The sequence below is a fragment of the Tricharina praecox genome (assembly GCF_024521635.1).
Source record: "Tricharina praecox strain CBS 144465 chromosome Unknown BZA05scaffold_25, whole genome shotgun sequence".
In the NCBI taxonomy this organism is placed as follows: domain Eukaryota; kingdom Fungi; phylum Ascomycota; class Pezizomycetes; order Pezizales; family Pyronemataceae; genus Tricharina; species Tricharina praecox.
The window spans coordinates 533,762-549,222 of record NW_026250427.1 but is presented as its reverse complement, the minus strand read 5'-3'; the positions used below and the strand labels follow the sequence as shown (position 1 = coordinate 549,222).

The following is a 15,461-nucleotide window of genomic DNA, read 5'->3' as shown; positions in this document are numbered from 1 at the left end:
GGACACGCGAGTGGATAGTTGGTGATCGTGTTACTATAGCTGTTGCGGAAGATGCCGATTCCGACATGGGCGCGGGAGTGGATCATGGTATATAGAGTCATCACAGAATATCACGCGTTATTTGGATGCTAGGTCAATGGAATATCACTCATTCTGCGGGATGAGGTTCAATGGAGATATACATAGTATATTCCGGCCTGCTGGACCGCGCAACCAAGCACCTACTCCAGTATACAGACCAGAATGAACTATCCATCCGCCCCCTCCTGGCCACCAAACCTACCCCGTCTCCCCTACCTCACCCGCACCCCCCTCCCTTCCATCCTCTTCCCCCTCCTCCCCCTCCCCCTCCTCCTCCCCCTCCTCCATCGGCGCAGCCTTCCACGCCTCAAACTCCACCCCCAAATGCGCCTTCAACTTTACAAAACTTCTGCCAAACCCCCTGCCACACCTCCAACACCTGAGCTCCTCTTTCCTCCACCCCCCACCCCTCTTTTCCAGCTCCTCCCCACTGAGCGGAAACTCCTCAAGCCTTACAAAAAACCCCGTGGTAAAGCTATTATAATGGCTCGCCTTCCTCAACGCCTCACCACTAAGATCCCTCGAAAGGACATGCACATGCAAATGCCGCAGGCTCGGGTGCGCGTGCACACCGACCAATACCTCGTCGACCCAGTTCCTCCCGCCTTGTTTCCCGTTCCCACCAAACCGCCGCTCCAACTCCCTCGCCACAACCCCCCTCAACTTCGCCGCCTCCACCCTTACCTTCTCCAGAAACTCCACATCCCGCGACAGCAGCTCGAGCGGGTGCTGCGTGTTTCGCGCCGGGTCCCGCGGCAGCAAGAGTGTGTGGATAAAGGACTTTGCGTACTTGTCGCGGATCCAGACGAAGTCGGTGGAGTGGTGGAGGACGACGCTGGGCGGGAAGGAGGAGGGCGTGGTTATGTATGGGAGGAGGGCGTCGGCGAATGTGGTGCGCGCGGGGCGGGGAGCGGTGCTGCTGGTGGGGGTGGTGCTGGTTGGGCGTGAGGACATCAGGACGGAGACTGTGGGCGCGTGAGTATCTGTGTGAAGATGGGTTGGGAGAGGGGGACTTACAGGCATTTTTGTTCGTGGAGGCGGCGGTTCGGGAGGACAGTGATGATGGTGTGGATTTCGGCATGGCTCTGGTGGTGTTTCGTCGTCTTTGTGATGTCGAGACGCGTATAGTAACTACAGTTACACGAGTGGTCATGGTTAACACAGTTCGCGACAACTCCCTGCGTCACCATCTCATCACCAGTCTTCAGGCACAAGCAAACCACAAAATAAGCATAGAAAACCACAAATAAGCATACAGTTTCTCTCTTCTATTCCATAACCTCCTCTGTCCTATGTACTATATCATACTGTAATGGGGGTAAAAAAACAAAAAGACTCCCGCTCAAAGCTGGTTCCAGTAGTAAAGAGTACACTTAAGACTCAGGTATCGATACACAAGTGGATATACTCCTCTCTCCCTCTTCCTCATAAACCGTAAAGAAAACCCCAATACTTTTCACACACAACAGAATAGCGTCGCAAAAAAAAAAAAATTTGAATCACCGAGAATCGTCCCATCCTTCGTATTAACGTCAATCCATCATCACCACTGTCCTCCCCCTTACATCACAAACATGGCGCCAGCGAGGGTCGAAGCTCCGACGATGCATGCAAGAACGACGGCCGAGAAGGAACGGTCGCTGGGGGCGGCGTTCGTGTCGCCCGAGCCGGTTCCGGAAGGCTTAGCACTGCTGGTACCGGAAGCGCTGCCAGTAGTGGTACCACCAGCCATCAGGTTCTGGTCACCCAGAGGTTTGCCAGCACCCTCAGTCTATAACATGGGTCAGTAAACCACGAATATCGGATGCTAATGAGCGATTTCAAACTTACGTAGTACTTCTGAGCAGCCGACGGCAGGGTGGGGAGGGTGTTGTTGGCTTCCCATCGGCCCTGAACAAAGCCGGGGCACTCTGAGACGTCGAGACCTTCCTGGAACCCACCGTCACCGGAGGGGTTCTTGGCCTTGGAAAACTGCTCCTTCAGAGCCTCGAAATCACCGAGCTTGTCGACGGATGCACGATCGTCCGAGATCTCGACGAGTCCAAAGTTGTTGGGCTCCTGCGAGTACTCAAAGACGAGGCCACCGGAGAAGACGGGCGACATCTTGTCACTGTAAAGGGTCGTAACCTCGCCGAACTTGCGCGGGGAAGGAACGTTGCAGCCGTACTCCGACAGGAAGATGGGGATCGAGTAGTCGGTGTAGTTCTCGACCTTCTCGTTCCAGTTGGAGGTGGTGAACGACGAGTCACCGCACCACGAGTAGTCGTTGACCTGTTATCCTCTCCGTCAGCATGCAACCCCAATCACGGGCAGTCCCCAGACCTCCTTACAGCAAAGAAGTCACTCCTGGCATCCTCGTCGTCTCCGCAGTTGAGGTACTTGGCCACCTCCATACGATTCTCGGCAACATCGGCGGCACTGTAGCCAACAGGGATGGACCTGAGCTTGCGCTCCTTGATGTACTTGCGCATGTCCCTGGTCACAGCCTTGACGTAGGTAGCGGCACCGGTGGTGTCGACATCGTTGACGACCTCGTTGGCCGAGAAGAAGGCCAGGGTGTTGTCGTACTTGGAGAAGACATCGATGGTAGCAAAGACGTGCTGCAGGTATTTCTCGTTGTAGGTAGCAGCAGGGTCGGCACGGTTGATGGAGATGGTGGGGGTGTTGACATCCTGAGCAGGAATCAGCCTGAATTACTGGCAGCAGGGGGAAGCAGGAAGACATACCAACAACAGATAGATGCCAGCATCATCGAGCTCCTTCATGCACTCGTCGTGATCGGCAGAGTTGTCGACAGTGTCTAGAGTCGTGAGCGGTCAGATTGCATTTCTCCCCACTCGCAGCAAGCAGTGACCGAATACGCACAGATACGGATGGCATTGAGACCGAGCTCCTTGAAGAGTGGGATGTCACGCTGGCAATCCTCCAAGTTGGCAATGGGATCCATCAGGTTGGACTGTCCACCGGGCTGGTAGTCGACACCACGGATGTAGAACTATTGTCATCCCATAAGCCAGTCGGTCAGCAATCACAGCCGCAGAAGCCGGTCAGCAGGAGGGGGGCCTTACACGCTCATCACCGACGAAGAAGGCATTTCCCTTGACGGTGACGGGATCGAGAGCAGCACTTGCGGATCCGAGCATGGCAACGGCCGCGGCCAACGAGAGGATTCCACGCATCACGATCGACGTCTGGGGATTCGGATTTAGAGATTAGGTAGCGCGGGCTGTATTATTCAAACAGAAGACGAGCCAGCAAAACGAATGACTGGCAAGGAGATGGGGGACAGAGAGCAAGAGAAAACGATTGATTTGCGGAGGGGAGGAGGAGCGAAGGAAGTATGAAGAAGAAGGAAGGAAGAAGGGAAGAGGAGCAAGGGGAGGTGGGACAGTGATATAGCCCGGCGGAGGGACGGACGAGTGCAGTCAGCCAAGTCAAGCAAGTGAGTGTCGGCCTTCATAAAGTGTTTAAGATGACATGCTGCATTGCTGCTGCTTCTGCTCGCTCTTCTCGCTCAGCTCTTCTTCTTTCTCGCATGCCACCCCTGCCAGCATATCAACCCCCGATAAGGGAGGTGATCTTTCTCGTGTAGATCAGCCCAGCAAACCCAGCAAACCCAGCCAGCCCAGCCAGCCCAGCCAGCGATGTCGGAGTGTAGTTCCACCAGTTCCACCACCCCCAGTCCCACACTCCCCCGTCCCTCCCCACTAATCACTGCCGTTTTCGATTTCGTTTCAGGCACGCCGTACGCCGCACGCCGCAATTCACCACACACCACACACCACTCACACACATCCTTTGACGGAGGGGGCACAGTCCTCAGTCTCGACTCGAAATCTGCACTCCGCCCGTGATACGATACGATACAACTCCTTCCGCGTGAAACCGATCCATGATCCTAGAGGCATTGGTACTGTATGCAAAGTACACAACTTTATCCGCCTCCCCTCCCTCCCTCCCCCTCCGCGATCCTAAAATCTGCCCAGAGTGCTCCCGCCATCTGTTCGAAACGGCAGAAGATTATGCATACCTCCACCTCCACCACCACCACCACAACAACAACAAGCACATACTCCCCCTCCCCCGCCAGATTAACACCAGCCGACAAGACTGCCATACAACGCACGAGACAGCGCTAGAAGAAGAGCGCGAGAGCGTGTGTGTCTTGGTGTTTCTTGGGTGTCTTGCGGATGACGGCATCGTGCAGGGAATCCAAAATAGCTCCGAAAGCGTCGAGCGAGACAAAACCCGAAATCCAAGATCCAGAATCTGCATGAGTAACCCGTCCCGACTCCCTTCATTCGTTCGGGAAGTCTGCGCGGTAGTGAGGCGGTAGGATAGGTGCTCTAAGTAGAGTACCGTATGTAGAGTGGGTACTCTAGAGGAACAATCAACCTGATTCTCCCATGTATGGAGAGGTCTTGGACGTTGAAACGCCACAACGCTCGCTCGACCGTATCTGCGTGCAGAAGGACGGAGGGGAGGCGGTGCGCATTCCAGTGGCTGTGTATTGTAGAATGTATGGACCGCATTCCGCATTCCACACCGGCCACCTCGTCCTCGCCTCCCGGAATGCAAGCGGGCGTGTTTCTCGTTGCTCGTTCGTGGGCTGAGACACTGATACTCTACTCTACACTGAGACACTGCGATATCGTGATCGGCCTTGAATCTCGATTCCTCGAATTCTCCGAGCGTATCCACGGTATGGTACGATGGCACGGCACATTGCGGCCTCCCCAGCAGCACGCGTTTCAACTTTCAAGATGTTGCGGAGCAAAGCAGAGCTGCAAAAGTTTCCTGCACTCGGCTCCTCCGATTCTCGGTACCTGGCGGGTCGACGCACGTGCATTGCGGACGCTGGCGGATGGGGTAGGTACTCTACCGTACTATACCGTACTATAAAGGTACCGTATGTACCGGTATGTAGTAGATGCTTTCCGGCCAGGCCGGACGTAACACCTCCAGTCAGCCCTCAGCAGTCGTGAGTCGTGACTCGTTTGATGCCTCCAGATTTCAGTTTTCGACGCGTCGACTAGATAAAGTCTTAGGGTACCTGCAAACTATTGGATTTCGCTATGTACATGAAGTTGGCAGGAAACGAGATGCAAAGGTTAACCCAGGCTATGCATGATCACGAGTGAAAGGATTACACGAGTAGAATGATTGCTCTATGTATATACTCTAACTACACGCAGCGATATTCTGCCCGGGGTCGCCGGATGGTCCGGAACCCTCACCAGACACACCGTGTCGATGTGGACGGAAGCAGATGGATTAAGCTCGGATCCACATGTGAAAGTAGAGCACGCGAACCTATGGGATAGAACCAGAGGAGAGCGGCTGTCGAGACACAACAATCATACCACAGTCGACGCGACGGCTGCTGCATCGTAGTATGTATAACCCACGAAAACAGCTGACCATCTCACATCCGCACTGTAAGTGGTCTCAACAGCTCGAGCTCTACTATTCGATGGCAGCAAGTCTCGCAATAGCAAGGTTCCGGCCCATCGTCTATGACAACACCCCGTTTTTTTAGATTCATTTCATATGCCATGAAAGAAACAGAACAAGCCCCGAGAACACCCATAAACCAGAAGAAAGCAAGGAAAGAGAAGTAAAACACAACGTCGGAAAAAGCACGTCGGGATTATACGAGGCACTTCTTCTTGGAGTTGGCAATGATTATTTCCCTATCCCTCAGACAACATCCCCCCCAACCCGTGTAGAGAGAACGCGCAAGGAAAAGAGACCACCCCGCTCGCCCGCTACATCTACTTCTTCCTGAAAGAGCATCCCTCGGTGAGACGGGCCTTTCCACCAGTGGGCTGGCAGAGTACGGTGGCGCAAGATCCACAGATGACGACCGTCTGCGCGTGCGAGAAGACCGTGGTGATGTTGAAGCAACCGGGGCACTTCACGTCCATGAAGAACGATCGGGGAGCCGGGACAAGAGTCTAGCAACGGTCAGTGCTCGTGATCGCGGTGGAAATGGACACATGTCGAACGAACCTTGAGCTTGTGCTTGCGGGCCTCAGCGGCAGCAGAAGGGTTAAGGAGATCCTCGGCCAAAACCTGTGCAGAAATACGACGTTAGCGAGCTGCTACAGCTTCTCATTGATGTCCGCCATCGCTCCCATCCCGTCCCACTGATTCCCCTCATGTCGCCTGTTCGCATCGTTCGATCGCTCGTCGTCGTCGGCGTGATATGCATCGCAGATATCTCATCGTAGTCGTTGCTGTGTCGCGTGCGTGGGATCCATTCGTCGTGTTCGTAGCCGCAAATCGCCACCCTCCCCTCCCACAGCCCCCATCCCCTCCCAGTCCCCCAACCTCGCGAAAGCAAACAGCGAAAAAAAAACATCTCTACTCACCATCTTGAAGGATTAACTTGAAGTGTTGAAAGATTGGTTTTGCTGGGTGTGGGAATTCGTTTGTCGTTCGTTCGGTCGGTCGTTCAGTCGTTCGATCGAGTGGTCGGGGTGGGGTGTGGCTGCTGGCGGGAGAGATGTCGTTTGCCAAGGAAAACTTCGAAAAGCGCTGGTTTGTGGGTGCGACTTTGCTTAGTAAACGGGGGTAACCTCAGGGCTTGAGGGATTTCGCAGTCACAACCTACTCTAGCTACTCACACACGCTGGCTACTCACACACGCTACACACACTGCACACACACGCCACCGCCACGATCACTCACCCAGACAAAGAGTGAGTCTTGATGCATCGTACGAGAGCCGCAGATCCAAGAATCAAGATTCGAGCATGTCCGCTAACCGCTACAACCTCAACCATTTACCATCGTCATCACCGCGAAGCCAAGCTGCCCATCCACCGCCACCACCGCCGAGTGCGACGAAACTTCACTGCGATTTACGCCGCCACCGCCACCACTCACCACCTCCATCGCCTCTTCCACTCGCGGAGCACCGGCACGGTGGTCTCCAAGTATCTTGATACGGACCTCTCAGAGGACCCATCGCTATGCACGGTTTCCAGCGTTGCTTCAGTGCGGATCTACCTACTCTACTCGTGTGCGACTCGCCCACTACCCACCGGCGCACAAAAAGATCCGCAAGCATCCTCCCTTCCAAGTTCCGTATCATGAGACGCCGGGGTCCAAGCTACTGGTGACTTGTATAACGGTACGGAGCTGGGCGGATACGGCTGCTTCCGCTGGGCTGGGTTCCTGTTGCGGTCGACGTTTCAGCCCGTGCGACTTCAAGTTTTATCGTGCCGCTGCACTCCGGGGCGGCTGAGGATGGCGTTAGCTGTTGAGGATGGCTTTGGCTGTGAGAATGGCTTTGTAATCTATCTGTTGACGATGGCGCCTATACTAGTAGTAACACGGTTGGTTTGACGGCGAAACCTGCTTCCCCGCGAGACTGCGCGGCTTCCCTGTGAGCTTGGGCGTGCTGACGGCTGGTTGGCAGGCTGGCTTCGCGGGCATTTCTCAGAAGGTCGCCTGTGTGAACTCGTCGCTCGCTTCGGTCGTGGTTACTGGGTAATTGGATCGTGATATTCTACCTATGCCTGCTGAGACTCTGACAGAATGTTCGTGCTCTACCTACATGTGCCCCATCGTGATGGTGCCAAAGCTGTACTTCTCACTCAACACGTAGCTTCCACGTGCACCTAGGTATGGCAGAGGCGCTTTCAAGTTCAGCCGTACGGAGCTTAACTCTGGTTTCCCAAATTATGGTGGTAGTTAGGACAGTAGCCCGGATCATGGCCGTGAATATGCAATTACTGAGCCGTAACATTATGTGGCTGCTGAAAGAGTGTTTGTGCTCTACCTAGGTACATATGCCGATCGTGATGGTGTCGAATGCTGTGCCTTTCACGCAATACGTCGCTTCCATGTGCGTGACAGAGGCGCTTTAAGTTCAGCTGTGTGGAGCTAAACTCACTGGTACCCCAGAATAAGGTGGCAGTTAGGACAGCAGCCCAGACCATAGCCGTGAACATTCAATCACAGAGCTCCGTCTCTCGCAGATCATAGCAAACAACACCAATGCCATTAGACCCCCATCTCCGCAGCCTACATACTCCCGAGCAAATTCCCCCTGCCCGCACCCGCCTCGAGCTCCTCCTCAAGACTCGTAACCTCGCTTCCATCATCAGCGAGCAAGCGTCGTCCCTCGCCACCACCACCGCTCCTCGTCTCCAGCCTGCCACCACGCATACCACTAACGCCCTCCTCACTCGAGTTCATAACAAAGAACACGTCTTTCTTCGTCAGCAGGCCCTGGAGCGCGCCATGGTTGGCAAAGAGTACGTATCGCAGCCCGAGCTTCTGGAAGAGGTTGGCGGCGAGGGAGAGGCTGCTGCTGGAGGGCAGCGTGATCGGCGTCTGGTCCATCCACGGCCTCATATCGACCGTGCGGCCACAGGCGCCGGCGTCGGCGCCGGCAGTGGCAGCGCCGGAAAATATGCATTCGGCGGATTCCGGGAGGCCGCGGACGTGGCGCGCCTGGTCGAGCGCGAAGCGCAGCTCCGAGCGGGAGATGTAGCCGACGAGGGAGGCGTCGCGCACGTCGGACACGACGGGAAAGCCCTTGTATGGCTGTGACCGCAGGATGTCGACGAGGCTGCCGACGGTGTGCCCCGTCTCGGTGATCACGACTAGGTCCTCGATCCGCGTCATGATCTCGACCACGGGCACGTCCGGCACGGGGTCGTCGCGGTTGTCGAGGAATGGGTAGTCTTTGAAGCGGATCCAGGACTCGTAGATCCCCCGCTTGCCGAAGGCGTCGCCAACCCACTTGGAGATCATCACCGCGACCATGATCGGGAGTACGTAGGTGAGCGCCCCTGTGAGCTCGAAGGTGATGACTACGATCGACACCGTCATGCGGGTCACGCCGCCGAGCGCGGAGGCGGCCCCGATGATGGCGAATGTGCCAGGCGTAACACATTCGATGTCGGGTTCGCAGGAGGCGAAGAACCAGGCATTGGGATATGTGTGCTGCCAGGACTGCACCACCAGGCCCATCGCACGGCCGTAGAGTGCGCCGATTGCCATAGACGGTAGGATGATACCCGCCGGTATCTGGAGGCCGAACGTGGCCGAAGCTAGGAGTGCGCCCAGGATCGACGACAGGAGCAGGAGGACTATCGGCTTGGAGTGAGTATGATGACACAGGCCGAAGAAGTCCTCGCCCTGAGGAGAGCACTCCTGGAACAGGTTTGCCACCAGCTCGGAGGACTGAGGTCTACGCAGGACGTTAGCGGATCGGATATATAATCGCAAGCTGTTGACGAACCTCATAAACACGATTGGATAATTGACCAGAGCCGTGACGACAGTGACAACCAGAACCTCCGTGACGGGAAACTTCTTGACGATGGAGTTTTTCCTCCAAGCCGCAACCTTCATATTCAGCTTGATGAAGAAAGCACCATACAGGCCGCCTAGAATACCTAGGAGCGCAAAGGGTATCATCTCAAAGTCATGCCATCCCCTGGTATACTTGACCTGATACAGCACCAACTTCCCCGTCCGAAACGGATTCATGAACTGCAACGTGACCGCGGCGACCATGGCGCAGACAAACGACTGCCACATTGTCTTGTCGGGAAAGTAATACGACAGCTGTTCGAGACTGAAGAGCACGCCGCCGATGGGCGAGCCGAAGGCCACGGATATTCCCGCGGCGGCGGCGGCAGAGAGCACTTCTCGTTTGCGGGCTGCAAGCAGAAACGTGTGAGCTTAACTTTCGCCGACGAATCTTCATGTTTACGGCGGCGGCGGGTGGTAGTACCTTCATTCTTCCTCAGCGCACCGAACGGCTTCATCATGATATTTGCGCAACAGCAAGCCACATGGACCAGTGGACCCTCCTTCCCTAACCACAGCCCGGAAGACTCAGCCAGGCACTATGTTGTATCCAGAGAACTGATTAACTGGGAGAAATCCAACCGAAAAAAAACGACGAGTCCGCCCAAAAAAACATACCAGCCCGATCGACTTGATCGCCAGCGTCCACCCGCCCAGAAACCGCCGGATCACGAATCCGCCCAGCAAAGTCTTGATCTCCGGAATACCGCTGTGCCGTGCGTACGGCGCAAAGTTCTTGACTAGGAGACTGGCGCTGGTGGCGAACACGATCTGTATTCCCCGTACCCGTTAGCATACTGCCTCCTCACAGGGGTGCCTATCCATCTATCCAGCCAACTCACCGAGAACCCGATATACAGCAGATACTCGACGGCATACTTCCCGCCGCCCCCCCTAACGCCCACGGCCTGACTCCACCACGCCCAATCTTTACACGCCTCCTCCCCATCCCTTTCCTCCAGCCCCCAACAGCAAAACTCCTTACTTAGATAAAAGCTGCTCGTACAATACCCCTCCTTCAACCCACCGAGCCAATTCGCAACAATATCGATCGCGGCGGCGACGAGTCCCGCCGCGATCCCGGTGCCGATTAACACGAGCCAGATCTGGCTCGCGTCGAAGACGCGAGCGAAGTGCCCGAATACCCCTGTGCCAGAGTGCAGCGCCCGCAGACGTGACCGCTCACGCGTGTACTCGAATATCCAGTCGATTGCTGTGAGGTCGTCGTAGATCCGCCGGGTCGTGAGCGCGTGGTCTGCTGTCCCGCCGATGCCGCCACCACCTCCACCGGCTGAGAGCGAGGAGGAGGAGCCGTCGTCATCGTAGTCGCCCGGAAGGTCAGGAAGGTCTAGTGAACTGCTGTGCCGCTCGCGCAGGAGGTTGTGGCCGTGGTCCGTGCTGCCTCTACCGCTACCGCCCACACCGCCGTGCCCGACCGAACTGCTGCTGAAGAGGGAGTACCGCGGCTCCTCGCGCCGGCGGCGCTTGAACGATCTTTCGGGCGTCAGGATCAGCGCAGCTCCCTTCTTCACCCCCATCCCCCCCCACCTGACCTACATAGGTGTAGAGGTGTAGAGTACATACTGAGGCTCCTCCACGAGGTACGGAACGGCGAAGGGCTCGTCGTCGTCGTGCTCCCGGTCGTGGTCCCGCTCCTGCTCCTCGACGTCTTCGACGTCTTCGAATGTCGTGGTTAACCGCGGCGGAGCTGCTGCGAATGACATAGCTATAGCTGATGCTGCTCCGAGTTCGTGTGTGGAGCTGGAACTGGAACTGGAACTGAACGTGAGCGTGTGCCTATGCGGATATCGTTGACGTCGTGATCGTCCCCACTAACTAGCAGCTCCCCACCTACCCGCCAGCTGTGCCCCAAGTGCACCGAGCTACCGCTACCGCTAACCTAGCGCCGGGTAAACCACACATCACCTCACCTCACCACGCACGTGTCAGCGGCCTACACAATTATTTAATAGCTCTCACAGCGAACCATTCTCCATGCACGAGTCTCACATCATAAAAGCTTCCCAAGTTTCTCAACAAGTTTATCATATCCCTCAAGGCAACTACTAACTAGAGTAACGCAAGCCCTCCTACTAGAAACTACTAAGCAGACCAGAACAGTATAGATAAGAGCATCAATACCGCTCAATCCAATCGTTTTTTTCCGCGTAGAAAGCCCCACACCCCACACGCCTTGAGCTCATCCCCTCCCCTCACCTGCACACCCTCTCTCACTCACTCTCACTCACTCTCCACTTCACTCTCCACTCACTCTCCACTCGCCAACCATTCACATCTACCCTCCGCACCCTCCGCACCCTCCGCACCCCCATCATCCCCATCCATCCATCCATCCATAGCGATCCCATCAAACGGCAAGGACAGCACAGCACAGCATGGAAACACTTGGACAAAACGAACGACGAACGACGAACGACAACGAAAAAACCATCAACACAGGAAACAACAATACCTAAACGAAAGGACTCACGACGCACGCGGAATCGTTCATCGAACCGATGAAAGCAAGCAAAAAACACACAAGTAAAACAAAAGAGCAGAGTAGAGTTTAATAGGATAAAAGAGGCAAGCAAAAAAAGAGAGAGTACAAATGAAAATCAATGAAAGCCGCAAGCCATCTGGAAAGACAACTCTTCGGGAACCCCGAAGAGCGCTGCTACATAGTAAAGTTCACAAGGGTAATGAAACCAGTAAGGAGTTGACAGGAAGTAGAGAATCAGACAGAGTACCATCTACCAATGGTCAAAGAGAAAAGCAAGAAGTGAAAGAAGAAAATGAAAAGAAACCCATGTCGGATCCCTTATTGTGTGTGCCGTAAGAACCGGAAAGCAAAACGCAAAGCACAGAAAAAACAAGCCGTCCCTGGTGCAGTTCCCCATCATATCCCCCGAAAGAGCCGTCCGGGAGTACCCCGTCCAGTAAAGCGCAACGCAACTCTAAGAAAGTAAGAGAAGGGCGTATATCCTCTCTCGGTCGTTGAGAGATCCAGAAAAAGCATATTTTGTTCCATCCCAATCGAAGACATGTTTTTTTTTTTTTTTCGTAAGCGGAAGGTGAGGTTACCGTGCAAAGAATTATCGAAGGTTGCAGACAGGGTGACCGTAACCGCCGTAAATCGAAAAAAAAGAGGTTGTCCGTCCGTGTGGTCGTCGAAAGTTGTCGGAAAGCCAGCAGTCCCGTGCCAGACATCCAATTCGCTCCCGGTCGGACCCATTAGGATAGAATGAAAACAAAACGCAGAAGAAAACAAAGCAAAACAGTCAAAGGAAACCTCCACACGACGGGGAACCGCAAAAGCCAACGGCATCAACGCACACAACGCAATAAGGGATGACATAGGAAAAACCAATGGTAGTAGCGCTCCTCTTCTTGACAACAAACTCCCTCCCGGATAGGAAATAGCAATTTAGGAAACTGCCCTTGGTGATGACTACTCAGATGCTCGCCGGATCCATTTACAGCTTCGAAAAAGTATTCCACCAGCCTTTGGCAGAATCGACCGCGGAATCGCTCAGTCAGTACCACTGTTGGCCGCCGGTAGCGGGTGGGTCGTCGCGTTTCTGGCCACTGCGATATCCGCCACCATTAGCACCGCTGGCCATGCCACCGAAACCAGCCTGACCGGCCTGAGCACCCTTCGAGGCGGAACGAAGCCTAAAAACGCACCAGGTCAGACTGAGTCTCCCCCAGAAACCTCGGAAATAAGCTTGACTTACATCCGGTCGGATCCGCTCATGCCCTGAGTAGCATCGGCACCCATTCCACCGCGCTCACCAACTTTTCTCCTGGTGCCACCGACGACGCCGGGCTTGTTGGCCTGCTGGGGAGGGTGTCCGCTAGGGCCGATAGGGGCCCTACGCTGCTGCTGCTTGTGCTCCTTATCTTCGTCCTCGCCAGCACCGCCAGCACCGCCTTGCTGGCCAGCGGCCTGCGCGATGGCTTGGGCGTTCTTCTGCTGCTAAAAGGTCAGGGGACGTCAACACTTGGCTGCAAAAATAAATAAAGGGGAGCCTCTGGGTCAACTTACGTATTTGTAGACGGTCCAGTCAAAGACGTAGTCGTACTGGAAGCCCTCACGGACAAAGAGATCCCTGAAGATCTTGCGGAGGTAAGAGTAGTCGGGCTTGTCGTCGAAGCGGAGAGAACGGGTGTAGTTGAGGTAGATCGCAAACTCGTTGGGAAATCCACGGCAGAGAACCTCGGTAGGGGTCGTCATCTTCTTCTCCATGATTCTATCGTACTTCTGCTTCTTGGTAGCAGCCTTCAGTCCCTGCCAGGGGAGAGAGCCGCGGCAGAAGTAGAGCATCACGTATCCAAGAGACTCCATGTCGTCACGACGGGATTGCTCTACACACAGCATTAGGTTTGGACGAAGGCAAGGGCAACCTTATCAGACGTACCGACTCCCAGATGGGTGTTGATGGAAGCATAACGCGCAGTTCCGGTCAAGTTCTTGTTCTCTCTGTACGGAATGTGGAAGTGGGTCTTCGGGTCGCGGTACTTCTTGGCCAGGCCGAAATCGATAACATTGACCTGGTTGCCGCGCTTTCCGATGCCCATGAGGAAGTTGTCGGGCTTGATGTCACGGTGGATGAAGGACTTGGCGTGGATGTACTCGATACGCGAGATCTGAGCATTCCGTCAGTGAGCTATCTGTGTGGGATGGAGAGGGTTGTAGCGGCGTATGGTAGGAAGGGCAGGTAATGCTCCGACTCCATAGGAGTCCCATCTCTTCGCCGCGCTTCCCACAGCCACCTGCTCTCGGTACATACCAGCTGATCGGCCAACAGCAGCACGGTCTTCAAGGAGAACTTTCTGTTGCAAAAGTTGAACAGATCCTCCAAACTGGGTCCGAGCAAGTCGAGGACCATGGCGTTGTAGTCGCATTCGGTTCCGAACCAACGGACGAACGGGATACCGACACCACCGGCGAGCGACTTGTACACCCTGGCTTCATATTCCAGTTGCGGGTGCTTCGCCTTGACAGACTCGAGCTTGATAGCGATCTCCTCGCCGGAGATGATATTTGTGCCTGTACGTCCTCCGTTAGTTGATGGCCCACCGAATACGGGACCCTTATGCTCGCTCACCAAGGTAGATGTCGCCGAAACTGCCACTGCCAATCTTCCTGCCGATTCTGTACTTGTTACCGACCCTCAAATCCTACACGAAAACTTAGCATGCCATCCAACATCTTGCTGCCAGATCGGATCGCATAGTAATAAAACACAGCGCTGGGTGGGGGGACGAGTGGATCGCGATCGAACGATGGATCGAGGTAGAGGAGGAGGAGGAGATGGAGGAGGAGGATGGGTCGTACCATGGTCGCCATGTCTGCGGTTGTGTTGTGGTAGTTACTGCTGTAGCCTCAAACTAATGGGCACGGTCGGGATCAGCTTCTGTGTTCTCGAGCTCGTTGAGAAGTGGTTATGTTCTTGAAAGAGAGGCAAGCACGAGAGAAAAAGGTTGGGAAACCGAAACCGAGAACAAGCGTGTGATGGGGTATCAAAGCTCGCTTGCGGGTCAGAGTTTGTGTTCACGGGCGCTGGGGGGTAGGGAGAAGGAAGACGAAGATGAGGAACAGGAGAAGGATCAGGTGTGGAGGATGCCTGGCGATGGGAGGTGCCAATTCTCGGATGCCTGACGAACAGGGCCGCAGCACGTAGTACACGCACTCGGCAGAAGGCTTGCTTCAGCCCCCTCGCACCTCCTCCCGCCTGTGACCCTCTGACTCCGTGTCGTCCCCGTCTTGACATGTGTCGAAGACAGCGGTGCTTCACGGGCGACAAAGCCACAGCGGGGACGGAGCTCCTGTATCTCCGTCCCTCTATCCCGCAGCCCCTCGCTCGCAATAGGAGAGGAAGGGACGGGAGGGGAAATGCGCGAAGGGAGGATAAAATCTTGGTTGACGTACCGGATGTTGTTGAGATCCGGAATTCGATCGTGTCGATCGCTGTGGGTGTTTGTATGTGTGTGCGTGGTGTGCGAGGAGCTAAACCCAACGGTGGTGAAGGGAGAGAATAATG

The 15,461-nt window shown here is 55.2% G+C and overlaps 5 protein-coding genes across 5 annotated transcripts; all 5 read right to left on the bottom strand.

Annotated features, from left to right (window-relative positions):
• Positions 1-279: 279 nt before the first annotated feature.
• Positions 280-1,208, bottom strand: BZA05DRAFT_476413 (HIT-like domain-containing protein; the record flags this gene model as incomplete). Its single annotated transcript, XM_051488247.1, has 2 exons — positions 1,099-1,208; positions 280-1,046 (listed from the first exon to the last, which is right to left on the bottom strand). Exons 1-2 carry the CDS (start codon positions 1,160-1,162, stop codon positions 280-282), a joined length of 831 nt encoding a protein of 276 aa, XP_051336655.1. The 5' UTR covers positions 1,163-1,208.
• Positions 1,209-1,278: 70 nt separating this feature from the next.
• On the bottom strand, positions 1,279-3,658 carry BZA05DRAFT_407730 (Glucanosyltransferase-domain-containing protein). Its single transcript, XM_051484650.1, has 6 exons — positions 3,150-3,658; positions 2,947-3,076; positions 2,808-2,881; positions 2,412-2,753; positions 1,912-2,352; positions 1,279-1,852 (listed from the first exon to the last, which is right to left on the bottom strand). Exons 1-6 carry the CDS (start codon positions 3,258-3,260, stop codon positions 1,643-1,645), a joined length of 1,308 nt encoding a protein of 435 aa, XP_051336654.1. The 5' UTR covers positions 3,261-3,658; the 3' UTR covers positions 1,279-1,642.
• A 2,105-nt stretch (positions 3,659-5,763) lies between these two features.
• BZA05DRAFT_145206 (ribosomal protein S27-domain-containing protein) lies at positions 5,764-6,619 on the bottom strand. The gene is made up of 3 exons (XM_051478944.1): positions 6,456-6,619; positions 6,094-6,156; positions 5,764-6,038 (listed from the first exon to the last, which is right to left on the bottom strand). Exons 1-3 carry the CDS (start codon positions 6,456-6,458, stop codon positions 5,856-5,858), a joined length of 249 nt encoding a protein of 82 aa, XP_051336653.1. The 5' UTR covers positions 6,459-6,619; the 3' UTR covers positions 5,764-5,855.
• A 1,375-nt stretch (positions 6,620-7,994) lies between these two features.
• On the bottom strand, positions 7,995-11,345 carry BZA05DRAFT_145168 (chloride channel). Its single transcript, XM_051478943.1, has 6 exons — positions 10,972-11,345; positions 10,257-10,908; positions 10,033-10,185; positions 9,839-9,953; positions 9,341-9,764; positions 7,995-9,289 (listed from the first exon to the last, which is right to left on the bottom strand). The coding sequence occupies exons 1-6, from the start codon at positions 11,136-11,138 to the stop codon at positions 8,116-8,118; spliced, it is 2,685 nt and encodes an 894-aa protein (XP_051336652.1). The 5' UTR covers positions 11,139-11,345; the 3' UTR covers positions 7,995-8,115.
• Positions 11,346-12,861: 1,516 nt separating this feature from the next.
• Positions 12,862-14,978, bottom strand: BZA05DRAFT_145073 (kinase-like domain-containing protein). The gene is made up of 7 exons (XM_051478942.1): positions 14,756-14,978; positions 14,526-14,598; positions 14,208-14,467; positions 13,836-14,064; positions 13,463-13,782; positions 13,152-13,393; positions 12,862-13,089 (listed from the first exon to the last, which is right to left on the bottom strand). Exons 1-7 carry the CDS (start codon positions 14,765-14,767, stop codon positions 12,951-12,953), a joined length of 1,275 nt encoding a protein of 424 aa, XP_051336651.1. The 5' UTR covers positions 14,768-14,978; the 3' UTR covers positions 12,862-12,950.
• Positions 14,979-15,461: the final 483 nt, after the last annotated feature.